Here is a 22,304-nt window from a genome sequence, read left to right on the forward strand (position 1 = left end):
AGTGTTAGCTCTTGGAACAAGTGTGAGCATGCCTGCCCCCCACCTCACTGCCTCCTTTAGCCTCCATATCAGGAAGGTTGGTAATACTATAATTAGGTAGGCTGTTGTTCTGATTCAGTTGGTTCACATGAATAGAGCTCCTGGGACAGGTGGCCCGTAGCAAGTGCTCCTCAGCTCCAGTTGCCCTTCTGTTTTCCAGACTGTGAGGCATTCAGCTTCTTCCAAACACCACCAGGCTGTCCTTCTAACCTCTTTCTATAGCAAGTGCACTGTGTGTTGAAACCCAGTTGGATTATGAATGATATGATGTCAGGGACCCTGCCTCATTCTTTTTTATATTTATTATCAGTGCTTATCAAAGGGCCTGGCATATACTAGGCAAAGATATAGGGACCTTTTCTGGATAGGGGAATGAATGAATGAATGAACCAATGATCCACACTCAGTTATTTCGGCTCATGCAGAAACACTCTTCGCATGTGCTGATGTCCCCCTATAGGTGCACACTGTGTCTCCCACTGACTTTGCACCTGTCTCTCCCTGGAGCAGGGAAAGGGGGGGGGTGGTCATCCATCTTCATCAAGAGCACCCCTAGCCTGCCCTTGGCTCTCTGAGTGGAAGTTCCCACCAGCCACCAAAGTGATGTGTTCTGGGTGTGGACCCAAGAAATGGACACCTGGCCCTGTGAGCCTGGAAGCAAACCCTCACTTCCCTTCCACCCCTGCTCTCTCACCAGCTTGTCTAAAAAGAAGAAGAAAAAGAAGAGGAAGAAGAAAAATAAAAAGAGCAAAAGACAAAGTGGTAGATAAAGTGTTTCATTGCACAAATATTTGTTCAGCGACAGTGAATGCCAGTTGCTAAACTCCACAATACCTAAAGAATATGATATCTTCTACAATACATTAACATTTAAAATACTCTAAGCTGAGTATAAATTTTCAATGATTGCCATTCTGTGATATTTTTCCTCAAAGAAACATTGTATATTTTCCTTAAAGAGAATGGAAAAAATGCCACTCTAACTAAAAAGGCTTATATTAAAATGAGTATAACATTGTGTGGTAATATTTATTGTTTACTGCATTTGCTGAATTTATAGACAAGATTTGTACACATGAAGCTCATGTGTTATCATTTCTTGGTGTTCCATCTGCAGTTTCTTACAGATGACATTTGACAGAAGCTAACATTTCTGACTTCGTTTCCATAATAGTTTAGAATCACTAACGGGGATTGGGAGTTCATCACAGAGAAAATGAAATGTGTGAAAATATTTGACTCTCTTATTTAGGAAATGTGGAACGTTAGCTGGCGTTCTGAAGTGCAATAAAGCTTGTACTTTATCTCTGAAATGAGCAAGCAGGCGAAAATGAGTATTTTCTATCTTGGACTGACCACTGGTTTCCGGAACTCAGATATTACTGCTTCCTCACTACTTGAAAATCAAAATAGAAAAATAACATCCTTGGGGAAATAACTCTGCCTTCCTTTATCCTCCATGCCCAAGAACACATGCGTAGAACTTAATAAATAATATATAATATAATAACACAGTCTGACCTTAGAAAATCTGATTTTTTATCCCAATGCGTAGTTCTGTATTTTAACTTGTCAGGAAGAATCCCCACGTTGGCCGCACTCTAAATCAGTGATGGCTGCAGACATTGCGTGGCCGCCACAACTGAGTGAGAGACGTTCTTCTTCCCTCCCCATCTTGCTGCAGGAGCGGCTGCTGCTGTCCCTGCTGCCGGCCCACATAGCCATGGAGATGAAGGCCGAGATCATCCAGCGGCTGCAGGGCCCCAAGGCGGGGCAGATGGAAAACACAAACAACTTTCACAACCTGTACGTCAAACGACACACCAACGTCAGGTACGCGGCTCTGCTAGCTCCTCAGCTGGTCCAGGGGTCCATGGCCCAGACTGGGGACGCTGTTCTCTGGGATCCCCCATCTCTCAGCATCCTCTGTCCTGTGCAAGGGCAGACCGTTGGCAGGTAGAATAGTCACCAGTGTCCTCCCTCCCCGCTCACCTGCTGCTGCCTCTTGGCCCTCACATTGAGATCAACACATGATCCTCTCTGCTTTGTGTGTTGAGCTGTCCTTCACCGTCCTGCCTCCGTGGCTGGCCATCAGTCACAGGGAAGAGAGAGATGGGCGGATGGTGGGGTTCTTATTCTGGAAACCCCGTGGTCACACAGCTGCCAGTTGGAGGGAGGGTCTGTGGGCTTTCTAGGCACCAGGACGGATTCCTCAGGAAGTACTTTGTGGGAGCACACGAAGCCAACACATGCCAGGGAAGCTGGATGTTCTGCCATCCTTCCAGAATGATGGGTGTGTGGGGTCGGCCAACCAGTGACCAAAGTCACAGGGGGCCGATGTGCACCTCAATTATAGTGAAAGGTACTGCTCCTCTGAGACTGGCACAGTCAGATCTGTTTCCCAGGGAGCCATGCCAGGAGTCACAGCACCTGGAAAACCAACATGTTTTCGTCATGGGACTGTGGCCAGGAAGGAGAATAGTGTGGGGCCCTCATCTCTCCTGAGCTCCAAAGGGGAGCTGTGAGGGGCCCTCATGTTGGGCTGGAGAAGGCACATCCCTTCCACACCCTGGCCCTGCCTCCTAGATGTGCAGAACTGGGCCCATCCACACCGTCACTGATCTCTACGCCCAGCCATCATTGCTGGCACCGCTTCCTGTGGGGGTAGTTCTTTCGTCCACTCATTGTTCTGATGTGGTGCTTTCTCTCCCGCTGGGTGATCTCCCTAAGTAACCCGTGCATGGCTCTGACTTCATTTGTTATGTTTTCATGGTGTTAGTGTAGTTGTTAGACAAGGTGCTTGCTCAATAGTCCAGTAACAACCACATCCACTAAACTTGCTTGAGCTTCTGCTCAAATTGGGATGCAGCCGGTTTGCCCCAAGTCTAGACTCTCCAGGGCGTGGGGCTGCCTCCTGGCCTGGCGCTTCAAGTCAAGCTTTTCTGAAGCTCGTCTATTAGAAGCTAATTTAACTGTAACTTACATGCATTGCTAGACAAATCCCACTTGACACCAGATCTTAGAAGCTAGCGATGTATATATATAAATATAGCCCAACCACACACAGATGTCAGTGTGCAAGAAGAGACTCATATCAGGAAGGAGATAACAGGAAAAACAGTTGCATATTGGGCAGGAGATACGGAAGCACCATTGGATGCATGATAGAAAAAGACTAAATATATTTAAAGAAAGTTCACACATGTTAAGGAGTAAAATTATTTTAAACACCGGTCTGCCTTTGGGTTTATAAGTGTTGTGCCCATAAAATTAGAGAAGAAAAGTTCCTAGTATCGGACTAGGTGTGTTATGCTGGTCATTGCTTTTCCATTCAGCAATGCCCCTCCCATCTCAGGAAATGTTTTTCAGTCACTTATTGACCACTCAGCTGGGCTTGGCCCTGCTGGCCAAGAATTCTCCTGTCCCTTGGTCTCATGACACTGTATATTTTTTTTGTTTTCTTCCAACAGTCTCCTTTGCTTGTTTCTATTCCCTAGGTCTGGCCCCTCCTGTCAATGAGATAGTGTTTTCAGAGCTCTCTCCTGGCTGCTCTCTGTTCTCCCCAGCCCTCTACTGGGACTTTAATTCCCATCTACATGATGCTATCGACTGAAATTAAGGCTATTGAGGCAGGAATAATTTGACAAAAATTTATTGGAGGCCAAATGTGAAGATACCGACATGGGAAGGCACACCACCAAAGTAGGGCGTGTTCTAGAGTCTGCTGCAAGCTGGAAGGCTTGTATAGGGACGGTTAGGAGAAGGAAGAAAGACTCCTTATGTTGGCGCTGTCCTCTTTCATTGGAGGGTACAATACAGAGATCACAATCATTGGCTACAGAATATGGCATACAGGGCAAAATGATGTATATATGTGACAATCAGTGAAACTTCATGATTCAGAAACAAATCAGTGTCCTTTTCAGACTCGGTAGGTTAAGTATTAACCAGTGCATCAACAGTTCAAGAAATTCCCAGAAGGACTCTTTACTCAGGAACAGGATGTAAGTAAGCAGTGACTCACAGGACCTCCCCCAGGTGGGTTCATTTGGAAGCCTGCCAAATGTGACCCGTAGGCTGTCCACACCAACACACAGAGCTCACCTGTAGCTTTGCGTCCTCGTCTGCCTGTGGGGTATCTGAGACACCACCATCAAGCACAGCAGCACCCAAAGCTGAGCTGGTCATATTCCCCTGCAAGCTTGTTTTGATTTGGGCAAAGCCGGGTTTCTTAGCCCCATTGCTCAGCTAGAAACTGGGTCTTCATTTTCCGTGCTTTGCTCTTCTAGGCAACGCCCGCCCCCAGCATCTAAGTAGTAACCGGGTCTTGTTTATTCTCCTCTCTTCCTTCCTTCCACGATTGTCCACTTCTGTTCTTTTCCACCCATTACAGACCTTCCACAGGGCTCTCCTGAACTCCTGGGATGTGGTTCTAACGGACCTGCCTGCTTCCAGGTTGCTGCGGCTGGAGTGGTCTTTCTGAAGTGGTGGGCTGGTCAGATCTAGGTCGGGTTTTCTTCCCATGTGGTCCCACACTGCACTGTGCTCTCTCTGCACATTGCATCATAATGTTCTGCTTGCTTTTTGAATCTCTCTACTGCCAGATAACCTCTGGACCAGCTTAAGATATCTACAGGAAGCCTATTTTAATGGCCTCTTTGCCTACTACAAGTTTTGGCCACAGGAAGCACTGCAGATGTTGTGAGCAAGAAGGAAGTGGAGTCAGCTGCCCATCCGCACATTCTACCTCCCAATACGGCTTTGGATCAGGGACTCTTTCTCCTAGTGAGCAGAGTTAATCCTTCCTCTTGAAGGATGGCTCAGCCTCTGTGATCTCTGCCTCTATAAAGGAGCATTGAAGAAATAGGGATGGTTTTAGGGTATCTTCTGAACAGAATGGACAGCACAGCTGCCCCAGTAGCCCTGACTTTCCTGGACCCGTCAGAGGTCTCCCACAATACCTGTCCATCAGCAGAGGAGCAAGTCTTCACCCCCCCCAACCCCGCCAAGGTGCAGCCACAGCCCTGTGCTTAGCATAGGGGCAGAGTGTGCCAGCAGCAGAGCTCCTGCCCTGATCTGGCTAGGACCCACCTGAATGGTGCCATGTTATTTTTTTTAATGGTGGTAAAATATACATAATGTTTACAATTTTAACCATTTGTAAGTGCACAGTTCATTCAGTTGCATTATGTACATTTACATTGTTCTGCGACCATTGCTACCATCCATCTCCAAAATTTTTTCTTCATCTCAAACGGGAACTCTGTACCTATCACACAACAACTGCACCTCCCCTCCCCTGACCCCCAGCAGCCACCATTCTCCTCACCGTTCCCTGTGGTTGCCCACTCTAGCACCGCACATGTGTGGAATCGCACCTTTTTGTGCCCGGCTTATTTCACTTAGCGTATTTTCATGAGTGGCCGCAGAGGTCAGAATTTTATTTCTTTTAAAGGCTTACTAATATTTTATTGTATGTATATGCCACATTTTATTTATTCTTTTGGCAATGAGCATTTGGTTTGTTTCCATCTTTTGGCTGTTGTGATTAATGCAGCTTTGAACTTTTGAATACAAATTCTATTCGAGTCCCTGGTTTCAGTTCTTTTGGATGCATTCCCAGACGTGGAATTGCTGAATCATGGTATTCTGTCTAATTTTTTGAGGGCCAGCCATGCTGTTTTCCTTGGTGGCTGCATCGTATTATCTTCCCACCAGCAATGCACAAGGGTTTTAATTTCTCTGTGTCCTCGCCAACAACTACTATTTTCTGTATATATTTTTAAATAATAGCTATCCTAATGGCTATTATCCCACCTCTACTAATGGCTAATTCACCCCCACTAATGGCTGTGAAATGTGGTCATTTTTGTTTCATGGTACATCTTAAGCCATACTGTACTCACTCTCTGAATCTCAAACCACCCAGCAGGAATTCGGGCTTCATTATAAGGCCTTGACACAAAGCAGAAACAAATTGTTACATATGAAAAATGGTAATGGGAACAAGGCTTATGTGCATTCCCATACTGAATGCACACAGAGCTGGAAGGAATCGCACACCTGTCTCCACTCATCTGCACATCCCAGGAAGGGAGGTCATTTCCTCGGAGTGACTTTCCTGAACTCTTCACTGTCTAACCCACTGCCACTGTTCTCTCTCATTGCATTCTCTTGGGTTTTTTTGCAGCACTTTTTTTTTTATAATTTGTAGCTGGACATTTTTTGGTGTCCTTACTTGTTTAATGCGCCTTCCTAACTAAATTCTGAGCTTTAGGAAGATACACTGTGTCTGCTACATCCTTGCAGGTAGTACGTACTGCAGACTCATGTGTTCACTAGTCTTGATTTTTAAAGATTTTTATTCCATGCTTTTTATTTGGCTCAGTATAAACAGAATTGCATTTTTATTATTTTGCTGCTTCACTCCCCATCTTAACTACAAAAATGTGACACCAAAAAAATGTTTAAATGGGCAAGTGTAACAAAATGTTTACGTATTCACTATCCAGGAAAATGGCATCCTTCTTATGAAAATATAAATAAAGTGCAAAAAAACTTACACTATTTTAATGGAAATTATCACTACTTTCTTAACAAATATAAGCTAGAAATCCCTGTCTCCTTGCCCCTCTGGTTCCCACAGCATCTTGTACGCTGACATTGTTGGCTTCACCCGGCTGGCGAGTGACTGCTCCCCGGGAGAGCTCGTCCACATGCTGAATGAACTCTTTGGCAAGTTTGATCAGATTGCAAAGGTGAGTATTCTAGATTCTCTTCTGCTTTGAAGATAAATAAAATCTTAGCTTACTTTTTCTCCCTCTCCTTATCATTACTGAACTTTCTCATCAAAGCATCCTGTAGGCATGTCGTTTGTAAAATGTGCTGAGTTTATCTGCCGTTGAGCCTCGGTGAGCCTTAAAAACGTGCATCAGGGATGAAAAATGCCATAGCATATAATTATCACTTTTGCATCGAGGGTTTTAAAACTTCTGCTCATGTATAATTCAGCACTCATATAATAAATGCATTGAGGATGAGGAGATTCGATTTGCAAATCCCTCTGCACTGTGCTGTTTTAAGGTGCTCTTTTAGGCATTTCCATGTCAAGGAGTTGGTAAGGTCATTTCCACTCCTCTGGTTGTAACTGCTGTGTTCATATCACTAAGCAGGACTCTGGAAGAGCCCCTGCAATAGGATGCCTGTCGTCAATGCAAGCCTTTTTCCTATTACTTTCTCATTTTTGTCCTTTGATTCTTGTGCCACTTAAACAAAAATGTAAAGTCATTATTTGCCATTTCATATACTCATTTATGGGAAATTTCGTAGATAAGAAATGATGCCATGTCACCTAAAACCATACTTGACCTTACTTATTAGAGCTTCCACAGTTGCTGGTGGGAATTTTGATGGAAAAAAATAAAAATTTCTCCCTTGCCGATTCTTTACTTCTCATTAAATATTTTTGGTCAACCTAATTCTGTCTTTGAATTCTTCTTGACAAAAAAAAAAAAACACTTCATTATGCCTATTAATATCAGTTATTTATATACGGAACAGTTGGTCTTAAATTTGGTTCACTGTGTGATCTTAGTTAAGTTTTAAACAATACAGAGCACTCCAGACAAGCTGCTTAGGGAGAAACCTGTCCTGCAGGTGTTAGCATTGTCATTCTTAGGCCAGACTCCCCAAGTGTGTGGCCTTGTGTGGTCCAGGTGACCAGGACAGCTCTCAGTGGGCATTTCAAAAAATCAGTAGGCGTATAATTCTGCTTCTTTCCTTTACCAAACCAAGGGAAGGGAATGAGTTTTATGTGTGCTCATTTACAGAAAAAGAAAGGTTGAAACTAAAATAATGTCTTAACAGTTTGACTTAATGATCTTTCGGTCATTTCTGTTGGACTATCTGGTCATGTTACAAAGAAACATTTCAATCTTGGATGGTGGCAGGCAGCATAACTCCAGTGTTCCCATGACATTCTCTTCTCTATGTGCGTGTCTCAATGTCCCAATTCCCTCTTTTTATATGAACAGCAGGCACATTGCATAAGGGCCCACCCTGCTCCACTTTGGCCTCATCTTAACTAATTACATCTGCAACAGTCCTATTGCCAAATAAGATCACATTCACAGGACTGACTACATCATATGAATTTGGGAGGGCACAATTTATTACCCAGAACAAAGATATTCAGTATGACTTCCTCTAACCATTGGAACAAAAGAATGTCCAGGCAATATCTCAGTCCAGCCTAGGCTGACTTGATTCATTCATCATTGATCAAATGGATAACATGCTTTGAACATCAGTTCATGAGTCACAGTTAAATAACACGGAGTAGACAGCATCATAACTAAAAAGCCCAGTGCCCTGAGCAACTACTATGTAAAGCACGTAACTTTAAGCTAAGAAACTCAAAACCATTGCCATTCGCTGTTACCAACTCTGTGTTTTCTAGATTCAAGATATCTATTTAGGAGTATGGGAAGGAGGAAGCCTGATCAATAAGCAATTGTTTGCCTTTTTCTTATTTATGATATTATTATTGGGAATTACTAGGCACATCATCTATGGTGCTGTAGATATGTATAAAAGCCCTGGCTTGTGCATTATCAGACAGGGAAAGAAAGACTAACAGCAAGACTAACACATGTTTAATAAGAAGATGTCGTGTTCATTTTATTACTTCCAATTTGTTCAGTTTGTACATAAGCTTATGTTAGTGTTAAAGAGAAAAAAATCTGTATTTGGTACATCTTCAGTTTTGTTTCTGTTTTATTTTGCTGGTTAAAGGGTTAGAAATGGATGTAGGATTGATGCATATGAATACAGTTAATCTAAATATTATAATATAAATACAACCCAGGCAAGAAAAATAATGAGTTAGTCAAACTCTACAGTAAAACAGTTTAACCTGAGATCAGAATTAAGTTTTGAATTACTTGGCAGTGCTATTAGATTGTGGAGATGTTTATCAGAAGCTACATATCTGCAGCTAAGAATCTGCTTCTGCTTTAAAATACACGAAGAAAACCATAGCACAGTGGGGAATGACATACGATTCTAATTCAAATTGAGTTCTGGTCATTATTTCCTTCTCTGAATGACCCTGCTCTGCACAGAACATTTCGTTTTGCCATCAGTGTTTGGAGATATTTGGACTAAAGAGACGGATCCTATGTTCATCCTCTCCTTGCATTGAATGTGAATCATTCCAGAGCATTCTCTGCTCTCCCAATTCTTCCCCTTCCCTTATTCTTCCTGCTTTGGAAATGCATATGTAGGAGAGGGGAGCTCATTCTGGTGGATCACAAAGGGAAGCCAACTGGTTGTCATTTCTCTGTCCTCATAGGCCCCATGACTAGAGCGGTGTCAGTAATAGAACCAGCACTTCATATTATTATGTGAGGGCTTAACACAGTTGAAATTCTGTGATTTTTTCTTCCAGGAGAACGAATGCATGAGAATTAAAATTTTAGGAGACTGCTACTACTGTGTGTCGGGACTCCCTATATCTCTCCCCAACCATGCCAAAAACTGTGTGAAAATGGGATTGGATATGTGTGAAGCCATAAAGTAAGTGAACTGCTTAGCAAGGGTTTTGGGGGTGGGTGTCTCTTTATTTACCAATTTTGAATTTTCATTCTCACCTGTTACTATTTCTATTTTCTGTCTACTGGTACTAAATACATTATTGCACATTTACATATAATTGTGTAGGGACCCATTTATTGGCATGTGAGTAACTCAGTTCAACCTAAGACTTTTGTAAGTGTTTAGTATCATTAGATTACAGCAAAAGTGAATTGGAAATCTACGGGAAGAGATGGTTTTGTTTGTTTCAAAGGTGATTGTTTTTTAAAGATTTTGAGTGTCTTTGAACTTAAGAAAAAAAATAATACAACAATCTCTGATCATAACATCTCTCTGATTTCTGATAAGTGATATGGCCACACATGTTATAAGGGAAAAATTAGCATTTACTACCAGACTGCCATCCCAAATTACTTCATCTAGTCAAAAATGCCCTGCTCTGTGAATTTCTTTTCAATTTACATCTGTGATGTATGTTTTCTGCATTGTATCTATAAGTTTTTCATTGTGATTCTAGAGAAGATTTGCTTACATAGAATAAGGTTATTACCATTGACAAGTACAGGGTAAAAGTGTAAGGGGAAAGGTAACTTTTATTCCCAGTACTGCAATAGTATCACCACTACCTTCTTTAGTAATGTCCTTAGTAGAAACCAAAATATTCTTATAAATGTGATAAAACCTTTTGTTTGCTGATAGTGTAGTTGCAAGATTTTACTTTATTTTACCTTATCCTGTATATATGTATATTTTTAATCAGAAAAGGGTTTACATTATGTGCTTGATGTTCTAACTCCTTGTCTCAGGGTTGGAGTGAATAGGGCTTTAAGTGAGAAAGCAGCAGGTCCACTTGTCACTTGTTTGCTCCCCGTGTATGTTGGTCACACGCTGAAGTGATTGAAAGGTTGATGGGTGGCTTTCCTGGGGCCGTCCAGGGAAACGTGTGGCACCCCCTGCTCCCTTCCCCCTCAGCCTCGGCCGATGAGACGCGAGGACCTGCGTGTTCCAGATTCCCTAGCCCAGCACAGATTACTGCAGGCTGCTGTCGAGCAGATCAGGAACGGGAGGGAAGTCAAGTGAGATTGCTGAGAGTTGAGATGGGAAGAGCAGTCAGTGTGAACTTTGCTCCCCAGCGCAAGGTGCACTGCCTGGGAGACAACCACGTTCTACTGACTTCTTCCCATGAGTAAGTCATTTGTCTTCTCTGATACATGAAAGGTATCAGAGTTTTGTTTTTTCCACTTTTTCTTAAAACTAAGTAACTACTCTTAACTTTGTGGGTCTAGATGGAAGTGAATCCAAACAGTGGAACCGATAGGTTTTTTCAAACGGGTAAACCGGAGGCGACCTCAGTGTTGGTTTCGAACCCCCGAGGAGAAATGGCTTCTGTCTGCTGGAGGAAAGTATTTTTCTCCACTTCCTGTTTAAACAGATATGGGAAAGATTTTTATGAACAGCAAAATTGTGTGCATGAATAACATATCAGGTTAACCAATTTACCCTTTCATTGAAGCTTAATTTCTGCTTTTAAAAACTGTCTTCTAGTTCCATCATGTTAAGTTACTCCAATGTGTTGGAGAACTTTTAGGAGAAAGAATCTTCATGTCACATTCACTGGCATGTCCCCAGTTCATCAGAAATACTGGTTTTTTCCTATTATGTATTTCACTGTGGTGAAATACGTGGACCATTGATATTACGCTTTGAACCATTTTATGTGCACAGCTCCTTGACATTAAGTACGTTCCCGGTGTTGTGAGACCAGCCCTTAGACCTACTTCTAGGACCTGTCCCTCACCCCGTACAGAAACTCTGTGCCATTAAGCAATGGCTCCCCAGTCCCCCTCCCTGGCCCAGGTAATCTCCATTCTACTTTCCATCTCCAGAATTTGCATATCCTGGATATTTTTTGTAAGTGGAATCATATAATATGTGTCCATTTGTGTTTGGCTCCTTTCACTTAGCCTGATGTTCTCCAGGTTCATCCATATTGTGGCTCATGTCAGTACCTCGCTCCTTTTTTATGGCAGATTAACACTGCACTGTGTGTACACACCACTATCCTTTCATCCCTGATGCCTGGGTAACATTGTATGTGTCCAGAATCTCAGTAAAGTCAGCGAGTTTGAGGAAACTCTTCCCAACTCTTGCTTATCCCTAACCTTCACCTTCCAATGAGGCACTGGCGATGTGTCCCAGTGACCTGCCACCCACTGGTCAGGGCATTCCAGTTCTTCCTCGGTTTCTCTCCCATGCAGCTGGCCAGGGGACCAGTGCACGGGTTGCTTTGTTACAGTAAAGGCAGCGGGAGATAGAGGCATCTCGGCAGGTTCGGGAATTCTTTCTCCATCCTCTCTCTCTCTCACACGCCGGGGCACGCGCCTGTGCTTCTGTTTATTGAGCCAGAGGTGGGGGTGACCGCCGTGCTGGAATATTAACTGTTTAAGCTGGTGAGGGGAAAGCGCATGCTTGGCTCTTAGGTTCTTTCCGGACCATCTCGGGTTTCGCAGGAACCAGCAACTCGGGTCCCAGACGTCCGCCTGTGTTTTTCCGTCTGTTTGCACCACCACGCCTGCCAGGGCCTCGCCCCCCGCTAGCCAAGGCGCTACGACCGACCGAAGCAGTCGAGTGGCAGTGTTGGAGTATTCCCAGTGCTGAGAACGCCTTTGCTCTTAGTTTCCCCATATTGAAAACATAAATTGTTTTTAACTAAGGAAGTGATATTCAGCACCTTGATTTTATGAGTGATTATGGCTTCTAGAGAACTGTCGTTGAAAGCTTTAAACGTGTAGAAGGAGTCACTGCTGCATCAGGTCCTGACCCCACTGGTGGGCAGACGCATCCCTGGGCGAGGGCCGTTGCTCGTGGCTGACTATGCTGCATGTGGCGGTGGACACAGACAGTGAGGGATGGCTGTCCTTGGGGCGCTCGGAGGACAGAGGCAGAGCCTAGTGGGGAGAGACCAGGAAGCCGTCCAGGACGGGGCTGTGCCTGAGCAGGGCTGGAGGAGCAGGGCCCGCTGGCCGGTGGCACTCACACCCCGGCGGGGAGGGAGGCTTGGGGCGTGGGCAGCGGGGAGAGGAACCATCGTAGGCGAAGGTGGGGAGGTGTGGACGCCTGGCGCCACCCCAGCCACAGCACGCGATGGGGATGAAAGCCTCTGGCTTTCCTTCCACGAGGCCCCTGGGGTGACTCTCCAGGAGACCAGGGACGTCTTCCCGAACGCTTTGTCACAATAATGTTTTAATTGATAAGTGGATTTAGCCGGCAGACATGAATAAGCATTGTGAAGCATTTTTATTTTCCTTCAGTGAAGTTCTTCATTTGTCTGCGTTGATGTGTTGGCAGGAGGGCCCCAAGGTATTTTAAAAACAATTATTTAAAAAATTAGTTTCGGCCAGGCGCGGTGGCTCACGCCTGTAATCCTAGCACTCTGGGAGGCAGAGGCAGGAGGATCGCTCAAGGTCAGGAGTTCGAAACCAGCCTGAGTGAGACTCCATCTCTGCTAAAATCAGAAAGAAAATAATTGGCCAACTAAAAATATATAGAAAAAATTAGCCGGGCATGGTGGCACATGCCTGTAGTCCCAGCTACTCGGGAGGCTGAGGCAGGAGGATCGCTTGAGCCCAGGAGTTTGAGGTTGCTGTGAGCTAGGCTGATGCCACGGCACTCTAGCCAGGGCAACAGAGCAAGACTCTGTCAAAAAAAAAAAAAAATTAGTTTCTTTTACATGATACCTTATGCATCACTAAAGCTTTTTAAAACGTAATTTTTTCTTTCCTTTATGAAAGAATGTGAAAAGCCGAAAAGCTTTAATTTCATGATTATTTTTTAAAAAATTCTTAGCCAAGCTAAAGTCATGATTATGCTCACAAATAAGCTGTATCATTCTCTTATTAGCAAAATACATTCACTGGGGTCATGCGTTGCACAAAGCTCTCGAATTTTGCACAAGGCCTCCAAGGCCATTGCTGACATTACCAAGGAGATGTCACAGGATTCTGATATGAAAATGCAGAGCAGGTGCCAGCCCATAATGGGTGCTTGGTACATATTAGTTGGAAGAGTAAAAACTACAGCCCAAACACCCTGTCATCACCATGGTCTGGTCTGACGTGGCTTCGATAGGGAGAGCACTGGAGACTTGAGTCTCGTCTGGGGAAGCCGGGAGGAAAAGCCCCCTCTCTTGGCTCAGAGCAGAGATCTGGAATCTGAATAATCGATACCAGGAACCTGACCAAGAGTTAAAGGAAGAAGAGGATAGTACTGATCATGACATCACTTCCCTCATCTTTAGGAAAGTAAGGGATGCTACCGGCGTGGACATCAACATGCGCGTGGGCGTGCACTCTGGGAATGTCCTGTGCGGTGTGATTGGTCTGCAGAAGTGGCAGTACGACGTGTGGTCACATGACGTTACCTTGGCCAACCACATGGAAGCTGGAGGGGTCCCTGGGTAAGGCTGAACAAGGGATCTCTCTTCCTGCTGGCAGCGCGGTTAGGAATGCCGAGTCTTCGGGCTGCTAACTGCCTGCTCAGTTTGCACGGTTAGGAATGCCGAGTCTTCGGGCTGCAAACTGCCTGCTCAGTTTCTGATGACTTCCCTTGCCACTGTAGGTATCATGATATTCATGCACAGTGGCCTTCTATGTTGATTAGATAAGTCCCTGTACCACCACAACACCTATGATCCATGGTCAAAGACTGTGGACATCAGATACTAAATTATATACTTTTACTCATTTGCAAATTTATTAATTAAGAGACCTGAGTTAAAGATGTTTTACAGTGCAGTCCAGATAGGGCACCTCTCTAGTACTCTTGACCTCTACAACCCGTATATTAAAATGAACGACTATAGCATCCATCTCTGGGTAGAAGAACATACTTCAGACAGGAAAATCCTAATGCAAAGGCTATACTTTGGAGGAGCATAAAAGCAAACATTGAAAAAGAAAATCCATGCTTTTTACAGATCAGTATGCTTCCAAAAGTGCTCTTGACATGTGTTTTCAAAAGATACCCTCGCACAAAAAAAATGCAATATGGTCAAGTTTTTATTTGCTGTAATCCACCACACCCACGATGCAGGGTTCCGTGACTACAGAGGAGCTCCAGACATTAGCAGCTCTTGGTTCTCCAAGAGCATCTTTCGAAACTGGTGGTCAGGGGAATAAACACTTAAATTACAGCCAGGTTTCCCAAGAACGTGTAGGCTTTCCTTCATGGGGGAGAAATTCTTTCTGAAATCACAAACAAATAACGTCTTTTTTCACATATCCTTTTATATCTCGACTGTGGTCTGAAATGGGATTTCAGACGTGTCCACATTTCTTCTGTCACCCTGGAGCACTTGAACGGGGCCTACAAAGTGGAGGAGGGAGACGGCGAAGTCAGGGACCCCTACTTAAAACAGCACCTGGTGAAGACCTACTTCGTAATCAACCCCAAGGTCAGTGCTGGAGGGAAGAGTCTGTGATCAGCCTGTGGTTTCCGTGTTTGAAAGGGGGGAGGAGGAGGAGGAACAAATTATTGGCATAGACAGGTGTTTTCAGTCAAGACTCAGTGTGATTCTTTGCTAGTCTGGGCCACAAAAACAACTTTAAATGCACGTGGTGGTTTGAGTACGGAAGACCATTTTGTAATAACGAATTCAAATATGCGTTAAACCCACAGTCGCAAGGCATCGCTTGTCTGTATGACGAGGGTGTTGATGCAGGTCACTGGCTGGGCTGTTAGTCCCTGTAAATACGACAGCGGACACGTACGGCTTCCGAAAGGCTCTCGGTGGGCACAGCCTTGGTACCTGTCAGGTGGGAAATTAAATAAAGAGAAAAGATTTTTGCTCAGGCCTTCAGAAGATAAAAAAAAAAATCTAATGAAGTAAAATAGGATGCACATATAGGAAAAAGGAAAAGAAGTATTTTAAAGACTGACACATGTCACGCCGACATGCGTGTGAGTGCGTGTAAGCACACACACACATTCGCCTTCCGTGCAATAAAAACCCCCATTACCCAGAAGATGATCTGGCCCAGACACACGCTAAGGAGCTGATTCTTATTTTGTTCATGCTACATCTTGGGCCAGATCGAGGGACTTAGAGCTCTCATTTCTTTTAACCCTTCTTAAATTCCTGCCAAATGGGAACTATCACTATTTACAGATTAAGAATCTGAAGCTTTGAGGGATTCTGTAACTCTCCCTAAATCACACAGCTAGTAAATGGTGCAACTATCAGCGAGAAAGATCTCCGAACATGAAAAACAATATCAGAAAATCAACACGGCCACGTGTATGGACATTCACTCCCAGTGGCATCTCTGAAAGCCCAGTGTCACCTTTGCAGACACACTTTCTGCTGGCTTGAGGACTGATCTGGAGATAGGTGTGTGACAAGCAGCAGGCACTCTGGGGTGACGGAGGGGTGCAAAAAAGATGCGTACACATACCATTATGTTCGGGCAAAGAACACCAAAACACGGTGTTTGAGGTAATTGAGCATTAGAAATAGCACCGAATCCCCTACAGGTATCACTTTACAAAAACACAACCATCAAGACAAAGCTGGAAGAGATGAGCATATGCTGTTTAAGTATTTACTTTATAAAAGTGCCCATTAACATGGCTAATATCTTTTTCCTAAGTGTCAATTACAGTTAAGTAACTTTGCTATACGGAAAAAAATCGCTCAGCTCCAGGAGCTGGTTCTGCGGCGACGCTGTAGGAGGGAGGACGGGTGGCCCGGAGGGTGAGGGCAGGGGCGGTAAGAGGGATCATCTTAGTCAAGGGAGGCTGGCACAGGTGCAGGCCTGGGCCGCGCCACCGGTGACACTTTGTTTCTCGCCCCCAGGGAGAACGACGGAGTCCCCAGCACCTCTTCAGGCCTCGGCACACCCTGGACGGAGCCAAGATGAGGGCGTCCGTCCGCATGACCCGGTACTTGGAGTCCTGGGGGGCGGCCAAGCCTTTTGCACACCTGCATCACAGGGACAGCATGACCACGGAGAACGGCAAGATCAGCACCACGGTACGTGCTCCCCGCGCCTCCAGGGTACCTGAGTGCCCGGGGGAAGCGAGCTCCCCCAAGCGAAAGGCTGCCGAGACGACTCTCGTCTGCAGTGAAGCCCGCCTACCGTCCTGTCCCTGTAGGACCGGCCCCTACAAGCAGCCGTGAGGGCGCGGAGGAGCTCCAAGCCCACATTGCCGAGCGTCCTAACCCGGAGTGATTTTTGCATTGTACCTTTATAACCCAAGACAGTGTTACTTTTTACAAATGATAGTAGCAACTGAATATAACCAAACTACTTTTTCATCAAGTATTTTTTTTTTCCCCATCATTAAGTAGAAAGGCTTCAGGATCTTGGTAAAAGGACCAATAAAGCCACGATATCCTTGGAGTTCGAGCAGTGTCGCCAAGACCGTCTCCTCGTGGCCCCAGTGTCCAGGCTGTGTGGGCAGCCTTGTTCGCTCCACTGTCCTGGTGCCTTGTTGACATCACTCCCGCTCCCTGTGTGTGACAAAGTGCGGAAGCCCTTTACACCAGGGACGTATGCGGTAGGGTGGTTGGAATGGAGATAGAAAATTGAAAGACTCACAGGAGGAGGGAAAAGTGAATACAGCCAAGTACTTAGAATAATCCCTCTAGCACTGTTAGGTTCTAAAACTGCCTCTGAGTAAAATTGGATGTGTAGTGGCATTAACTGTATTAGAGGTGCAGTTCAGATAAAAAGGAGCATTTAATGTTACGTGATTCTCGCCGGCTGATGAGAAGGAGCCTGCCGGGTTCCCAGGTAAGGGTGGAGTTTTCCGGCCGCCCTGTGCCGCCACCCCTCTGGAGGTCTCACAGTGACACCCCAGCCCCAGTAGGTAGGGGCTCAGCACTCTTGTTTGTGCTTAGTTAAATCTCTTCTCCTAACTCCCTTTGATCTTTTTTTCAACTAAAAAATAAATACGATCTGACGGAAGACCGTGATCCATCAGACAGTCAACGCAGGAGACTGGCCAGTGCAAGTCCTCCAGTTTGCATTCTGATGGGAAGAGGGAGACCATGAATAGGAAAAGAAATCAAGGGACGGGTTGGTGTCCAGTGTGATGAGGGCCAGGAGGGAGATAAACATCGAGTGACGTCTTCTGGGTAGGACAGCTGGGGGAGGAGGCTCAGAGGGAGAGAGGAACCAACGGGGAGAAAAGAACAGAGGGACAGATTCAGGGGCTCCAAGATGGAAATGAATGTGGTGGCTTTGGGGGCAGAGAAGAGGCTGGTATGGCTGGATCGCAGGGGTCGCGAGTAGGGGTGGGGCCCTCCTGTGCTGAGACTGTAGCAGTGGAAGCAGCGAGACGCAAACCCGGGGTCTAATTTGAAAGTAGAGCAAGTGAGGAGCAGAGGTGTGTCCATGCTTTCGAGGCTGCACAACTAGGAGGCTGTGGATGCCCTTAATTGAAATCGCAAATACAAAGGGGAAATCGGGTTATTTAAAATGGAAACAATTAAGACTTTCCTAATGGACAATTGCAAAGCAATATGCCTTTTTGATATCTGAGTGCAGCGAGGAAGTAGGCGGCTGGACATACAAATCTAGAGCTCAGGGGACAGGACCAGGCTGGAAATGGGGGTGTGAGCTGTGTCAGGTTGTGGATGGCAGTTGAACCTGAGGAACTGATGAAATCTCAAGAATAGAGCAATCCATGGGGCATCTGGGGCCGTCCAGCATTTAGCTCTGTTGGAGGAAAAAGATCCTGGGGCTCTAGTATTTAATCGCCAATGAAAGCCTATGCTTCTATCACTCTTAGGAAAAATGATGATAATTTGCATAATGTGCCCCAGGGCAGCATTTATTGTTAACGCTATGGCTGATAACTCCATCCCTCAGTGGGATTTATTTATTTATTTATTTTTTTTTTTGAGACAGAGTCTCACTTTGTTGCCCAGGCTAGAGTGAGTGCCGTGGCGTCAGCCTGGCTCACAGCAACCTCAATCTCCGGGGCTCAGCGATCCTACTGCCTCAGCCTCCAGAGTAGCTGGGACTACAGGCATGCGCCACCATGCCCGGCTAATTTTTTGTATATATATTTTTAGTTGGCCAATTAATTTATTTCTATTTTTGGTAGAGACGGGGTCTCGCTCAGGCTGGTTTCGAACTCCTGACCTTGAGCAATCCGCCCGCCTCGGCCTCCCAAAGTGCTAGGATTACAGGCGTGAGCCACCGCGCCCGGCCCCTCAGTGGGATTTATTATACACCAGCAATTGGTTGGTTGCTTGGTTGGCTGGTTTTTAAGAAATAAGAATCATGTATATAAGTATTTGAACGTGATTTTCTGAGCTGTTTCTCATGTACACTTGTGGGGAAAAAGTGTTACTTTTCCACGTGTGTTGTTGTTATTGTTTATTTCTTACCAGCCTTTATTGTCCTGAGACTTAAGAGTGGCTGTGTCTTTTATCATGGGAGCAAGGGACCACAGGAATGATTTCTGTCTGACTTTAATCTGTTGTTGTGAAGGTGCCTTATTCACGATAGAGCTGGGACTGGTTAGTGCTTTGAGCTTCAGGAAGTTGTTTGTAAAAACCAAAGAACATTCTGAACAACTCAGTTTTCTTGACAAGCTCGTCTCACCTGTCACGGGTTCAAAGCTAGGTTTGCATTGCCTTAACAGCAATACGGGGTATCTTAAGAAAGCCCTAAGGTTTTGGTTAGTGCAGTAAGCCCAAACCACTTGTACTTAGCTGTGTCTCTTACTCACTTTCAGAAAGAGCCATCAGAACTTTTATTGACATATTCCAAGGTCGAACAGCTGACATTGCCCAAACTTATTTCTTATATCTAATCCCCTATGCAGAATTCCATTGACTCTGCATTCAACATTGATAGAGCTGATGAATAATGCATTATTTTACTGCATGTAATAAAACTGTGAGTTCAATTACTTAAAAAAAAAAAAACCTTTACCTTTCCCTAGGCTAAATACATTTCCTAACCTTGGAGATCAAAGCAGCAAACAAAAGTTTCCTCTTTGGAGCTGCTTTGTTCCAACTGTTATTTTCATTCCCATCACAAATGTATAAAAGTGATTTTTGAAGTCTATTATTGAACATTTGACAGTGGGATCTCCACTAATAAACCCTGATCAGTGTCTCCCTCTTGTTCCTCTCTTGGGAACTACTCACATACATATGTGTTGACTTCTTCTTTTTGTCCAATGATTCGTGATTTCACATACTTAACTGGTGGTACCATTTGTCAGCAGCCCAATCCAGGGAGAGGATTGACTATAGATTTTGTGGTTATATTCGTGTTTTAAAGCATTTTTTAATATTTGTCTGATACCAAAGTCCATTTCCACATGTTTGTAAGTGGCTGACAGTAACTCTAATACCAAACCTCTGTAGACTGTCGTTTGAAATCAAATCTGAAAATACTGCACGACAATCCTGAAACTTCCAGCATCCAGAGTTTATAGATTACACCAACATTCTAAATATAAGCTGAGCTTGTAATCTTGATTTACATTTATGATTAAGTACTTTCTCTCCACATGGGTAATTATTTGTTACCTCAATGATACTTTTCATGATAAAAAAAAAGAGAAATATGTTATACATCATTGTCATTGCAACATTCTTCTTGAAACAGACTTTTGACAACTAATAACCTTTTTTTTATTCAATATAGGATGTACCAATGGGTCAGCATAATTTTCAAAATCGCACCTTAAGGTATGGTATATCTTTGACTATCTAATTTTTAAAGGGTTATTGCTTTTTATTCATTTCTGAAAGTAATTATCATCAATTATAGTAATTTCAAAGTATACTTCCTTTAAAAGAGCAGCTCCTTGTGAAAAGCCCTGTAACATTGCTGTCAGCTTCTAAAAATAGGATTATTAGGGTCTTGTTATTAGCATTAAGGGAGGGAAAAGGAAAACACCATCTGGTAGTCATTTTAGAACATTAAATTGTTTTCTTAAATTGACTCTTTCTAATATTAATGTGTAGTAACATATTGAATTTTCTTAAAATGAGTATGTTGCTTAAAATTACATTTTTGGGTTGAAAGATAAAAAAGCAAGATAAGTCTGGTCTTTCTATTTATTTCTGAAATAAAGGGCTGTACAAACTGCCCACAAAAGAAAAAAGCTTCCCACAGCTCCACGTGCCCCTGTCACCAGCACTAATCCTTGCCTCATGCTCCTCTCTCTTTGAGCTCAGAGTTTTATGGTCATATTGGTTTGAGGGTCCACCAAACCAATATTAAGACATAGGATAAATAATGCAAAAGATAGGCCCCACAGCTCAGGCAGCCTTTCTTTCTCCACACAGAGGTCCGTTTACTGGAGATACCCATAGTTTTACAGAAACTAAAGAAGAATATGAGATCCAATATATTTCCTTGTAGAAAATGCATTCTAGTCAAGCAAAAACTAAACACAGTTAGGTCGTTCCCTACCAAAGCACGGCGATAGTGCAGGTTTTCCCAGAATTCTTCCACGTGACTTTAGTTGTTGTAACGGGCTCTGATTTGTACGTTGTGCAAAATTTGATTTTTTGACATTGAGATATATACTTATAGTCCTTATGTTGTAAGGATAATTGGGTTCTTGGGCTTCTGAAGGATTTTTTAAGTGGTATATGCCATTCTAAAGAGAACTTAAGCTAATTTTAGGAATATTATGGACTCCCAAGATACCTTAAGGAACCATGACGCTTAATGTCAATAAACACTAGCACGTCTGTGAGCAACTGCCCATAGAAATTTCATGGGCTTCCTTTCACATTATATTCAATATCTCTTCTGTTATCTCTCTCCCTCTCTGCAATTCTGCTTCAAGAGTCTATTGATTGAAATTACAACGAGAAATGCCTCAGGAAGCCCCAGTATTCCTGGGGCGGTGTCTTCCGGCACGAGTGCTGTCTGAGAGATGATGATAAAATGCTGTCCTTTGTATCTGTACCAGAGCATAGAAAATCTGATTTCATCCCTGCAGCATTATCGTGAGATAGAATCTATTGTCGTTACCTTTTTATAAGGGGAGAAACTGAGGCACCAGGGCTAGGAGAACACGCAGAGTCACCTGGCTGGTGGAGACGAAAGCCGGGATTTGTGCCCAGGCTCTGTGACCCCAAAGCCTGTGTCACTAGCAGCTCTTCTGTCTTCTCTGCTTTACGAAAGGGCTCTTCCATCCTGATTCCACTCTTCCCTGTAGTGATCAATCTTTGGTGGCCTTACAGCCTCGTGGGGAGAACCCACTTTTGATCGACTTACCCAGGCTGCCCTGGCACTCCCTGGCTTCGTAAATGGACTCCTCTATAATGCCTGTCTGAGCCTCCAGCCTGGCCCGCGGGCTGGCACCACGGGACCTTTCCATGCCTCCTCAGATATCACAGTCCAGGCAAGGCAGCGGGACAGGTCTGGGGCAGGAGCTCAGGAGAAAGAATGGAGACAAATGGGAAAGAGGGATTGGGGGCCCAGAGCAATGGGAAGGTGGGGGTGGAGCCACGTGGCAAGAGCAAGTTCAGGACAGCAGGGCTGAGTGTCAGAGGGACAAAATCCCCATGGTGAGTCAAGAACTCCTGGTGGGTAGGTTATCAGCCCCGGAGTACCATGTCTTCTCCAGAGTAGAGGTCTCAAAGCCACAGAGATAAGAAAACTGTCTGTCCGTGCAGGCATTACCTA

General features: G+C 44.4%; 1 protein-coding gene across 3 annotated transcripts in view; it reads left to right on the forward strand.

Moving 5' to 3' along the window:
- ADCY2 (adenylate cyclase 2) overlaps positions 1-22,304 on the forward strand; it is a 389,287-nt gene that overhangs the window by 269,067 nt on the left and 97,916 nt on the right. For all 3 annotated transcript variants that reach the window (XM_076007928.1, XM_012744227.2, XM_076007929.1), the window contains exons 5-11: positions 1,724-1,872; positions 6,686-6,797; positions 9,488-9,615; positions 13,931-14,089; positions 14,953-15,085; positions 16,487-16,663; positions 20,304-20,347. In XM_076007928.1, the coding sequence (XP_075864043.1) occupies positions 1,724-1,872; positions 6,686-6,797; positions 9,488-9,615; positions 13,931-14,089; positions 14,953-15,085; positions 16,487-16,663; positions 20,304-20,347 (902 nt within the window). The remainder of the gene's footprint in view (positions 1-1,723; positions 1,873-6,685; positions 6,798-9,487; positions 9,616-13,930; positions 14,090-14,952; positions 15,086-16,486; positions 16,664-20,303; positions 20,348-22,304) is intronic.

The sequence above is a fragment of the Microcebus murinus genome, chromosome 11 (assembly GCF_040939455.1).
Source record: "Microcebus murinus isolate Inina chromosome 11, M.murinus_Inina_mat1.0, whole genome shotgun sequence".
Taxonomy (NCBI): domain Eukaryota; kingdom Metazoa; phylum Chordata; class Mammalia; order Primates; family Cheirogaleidae; genus Microcebus; species Microcebus murinus.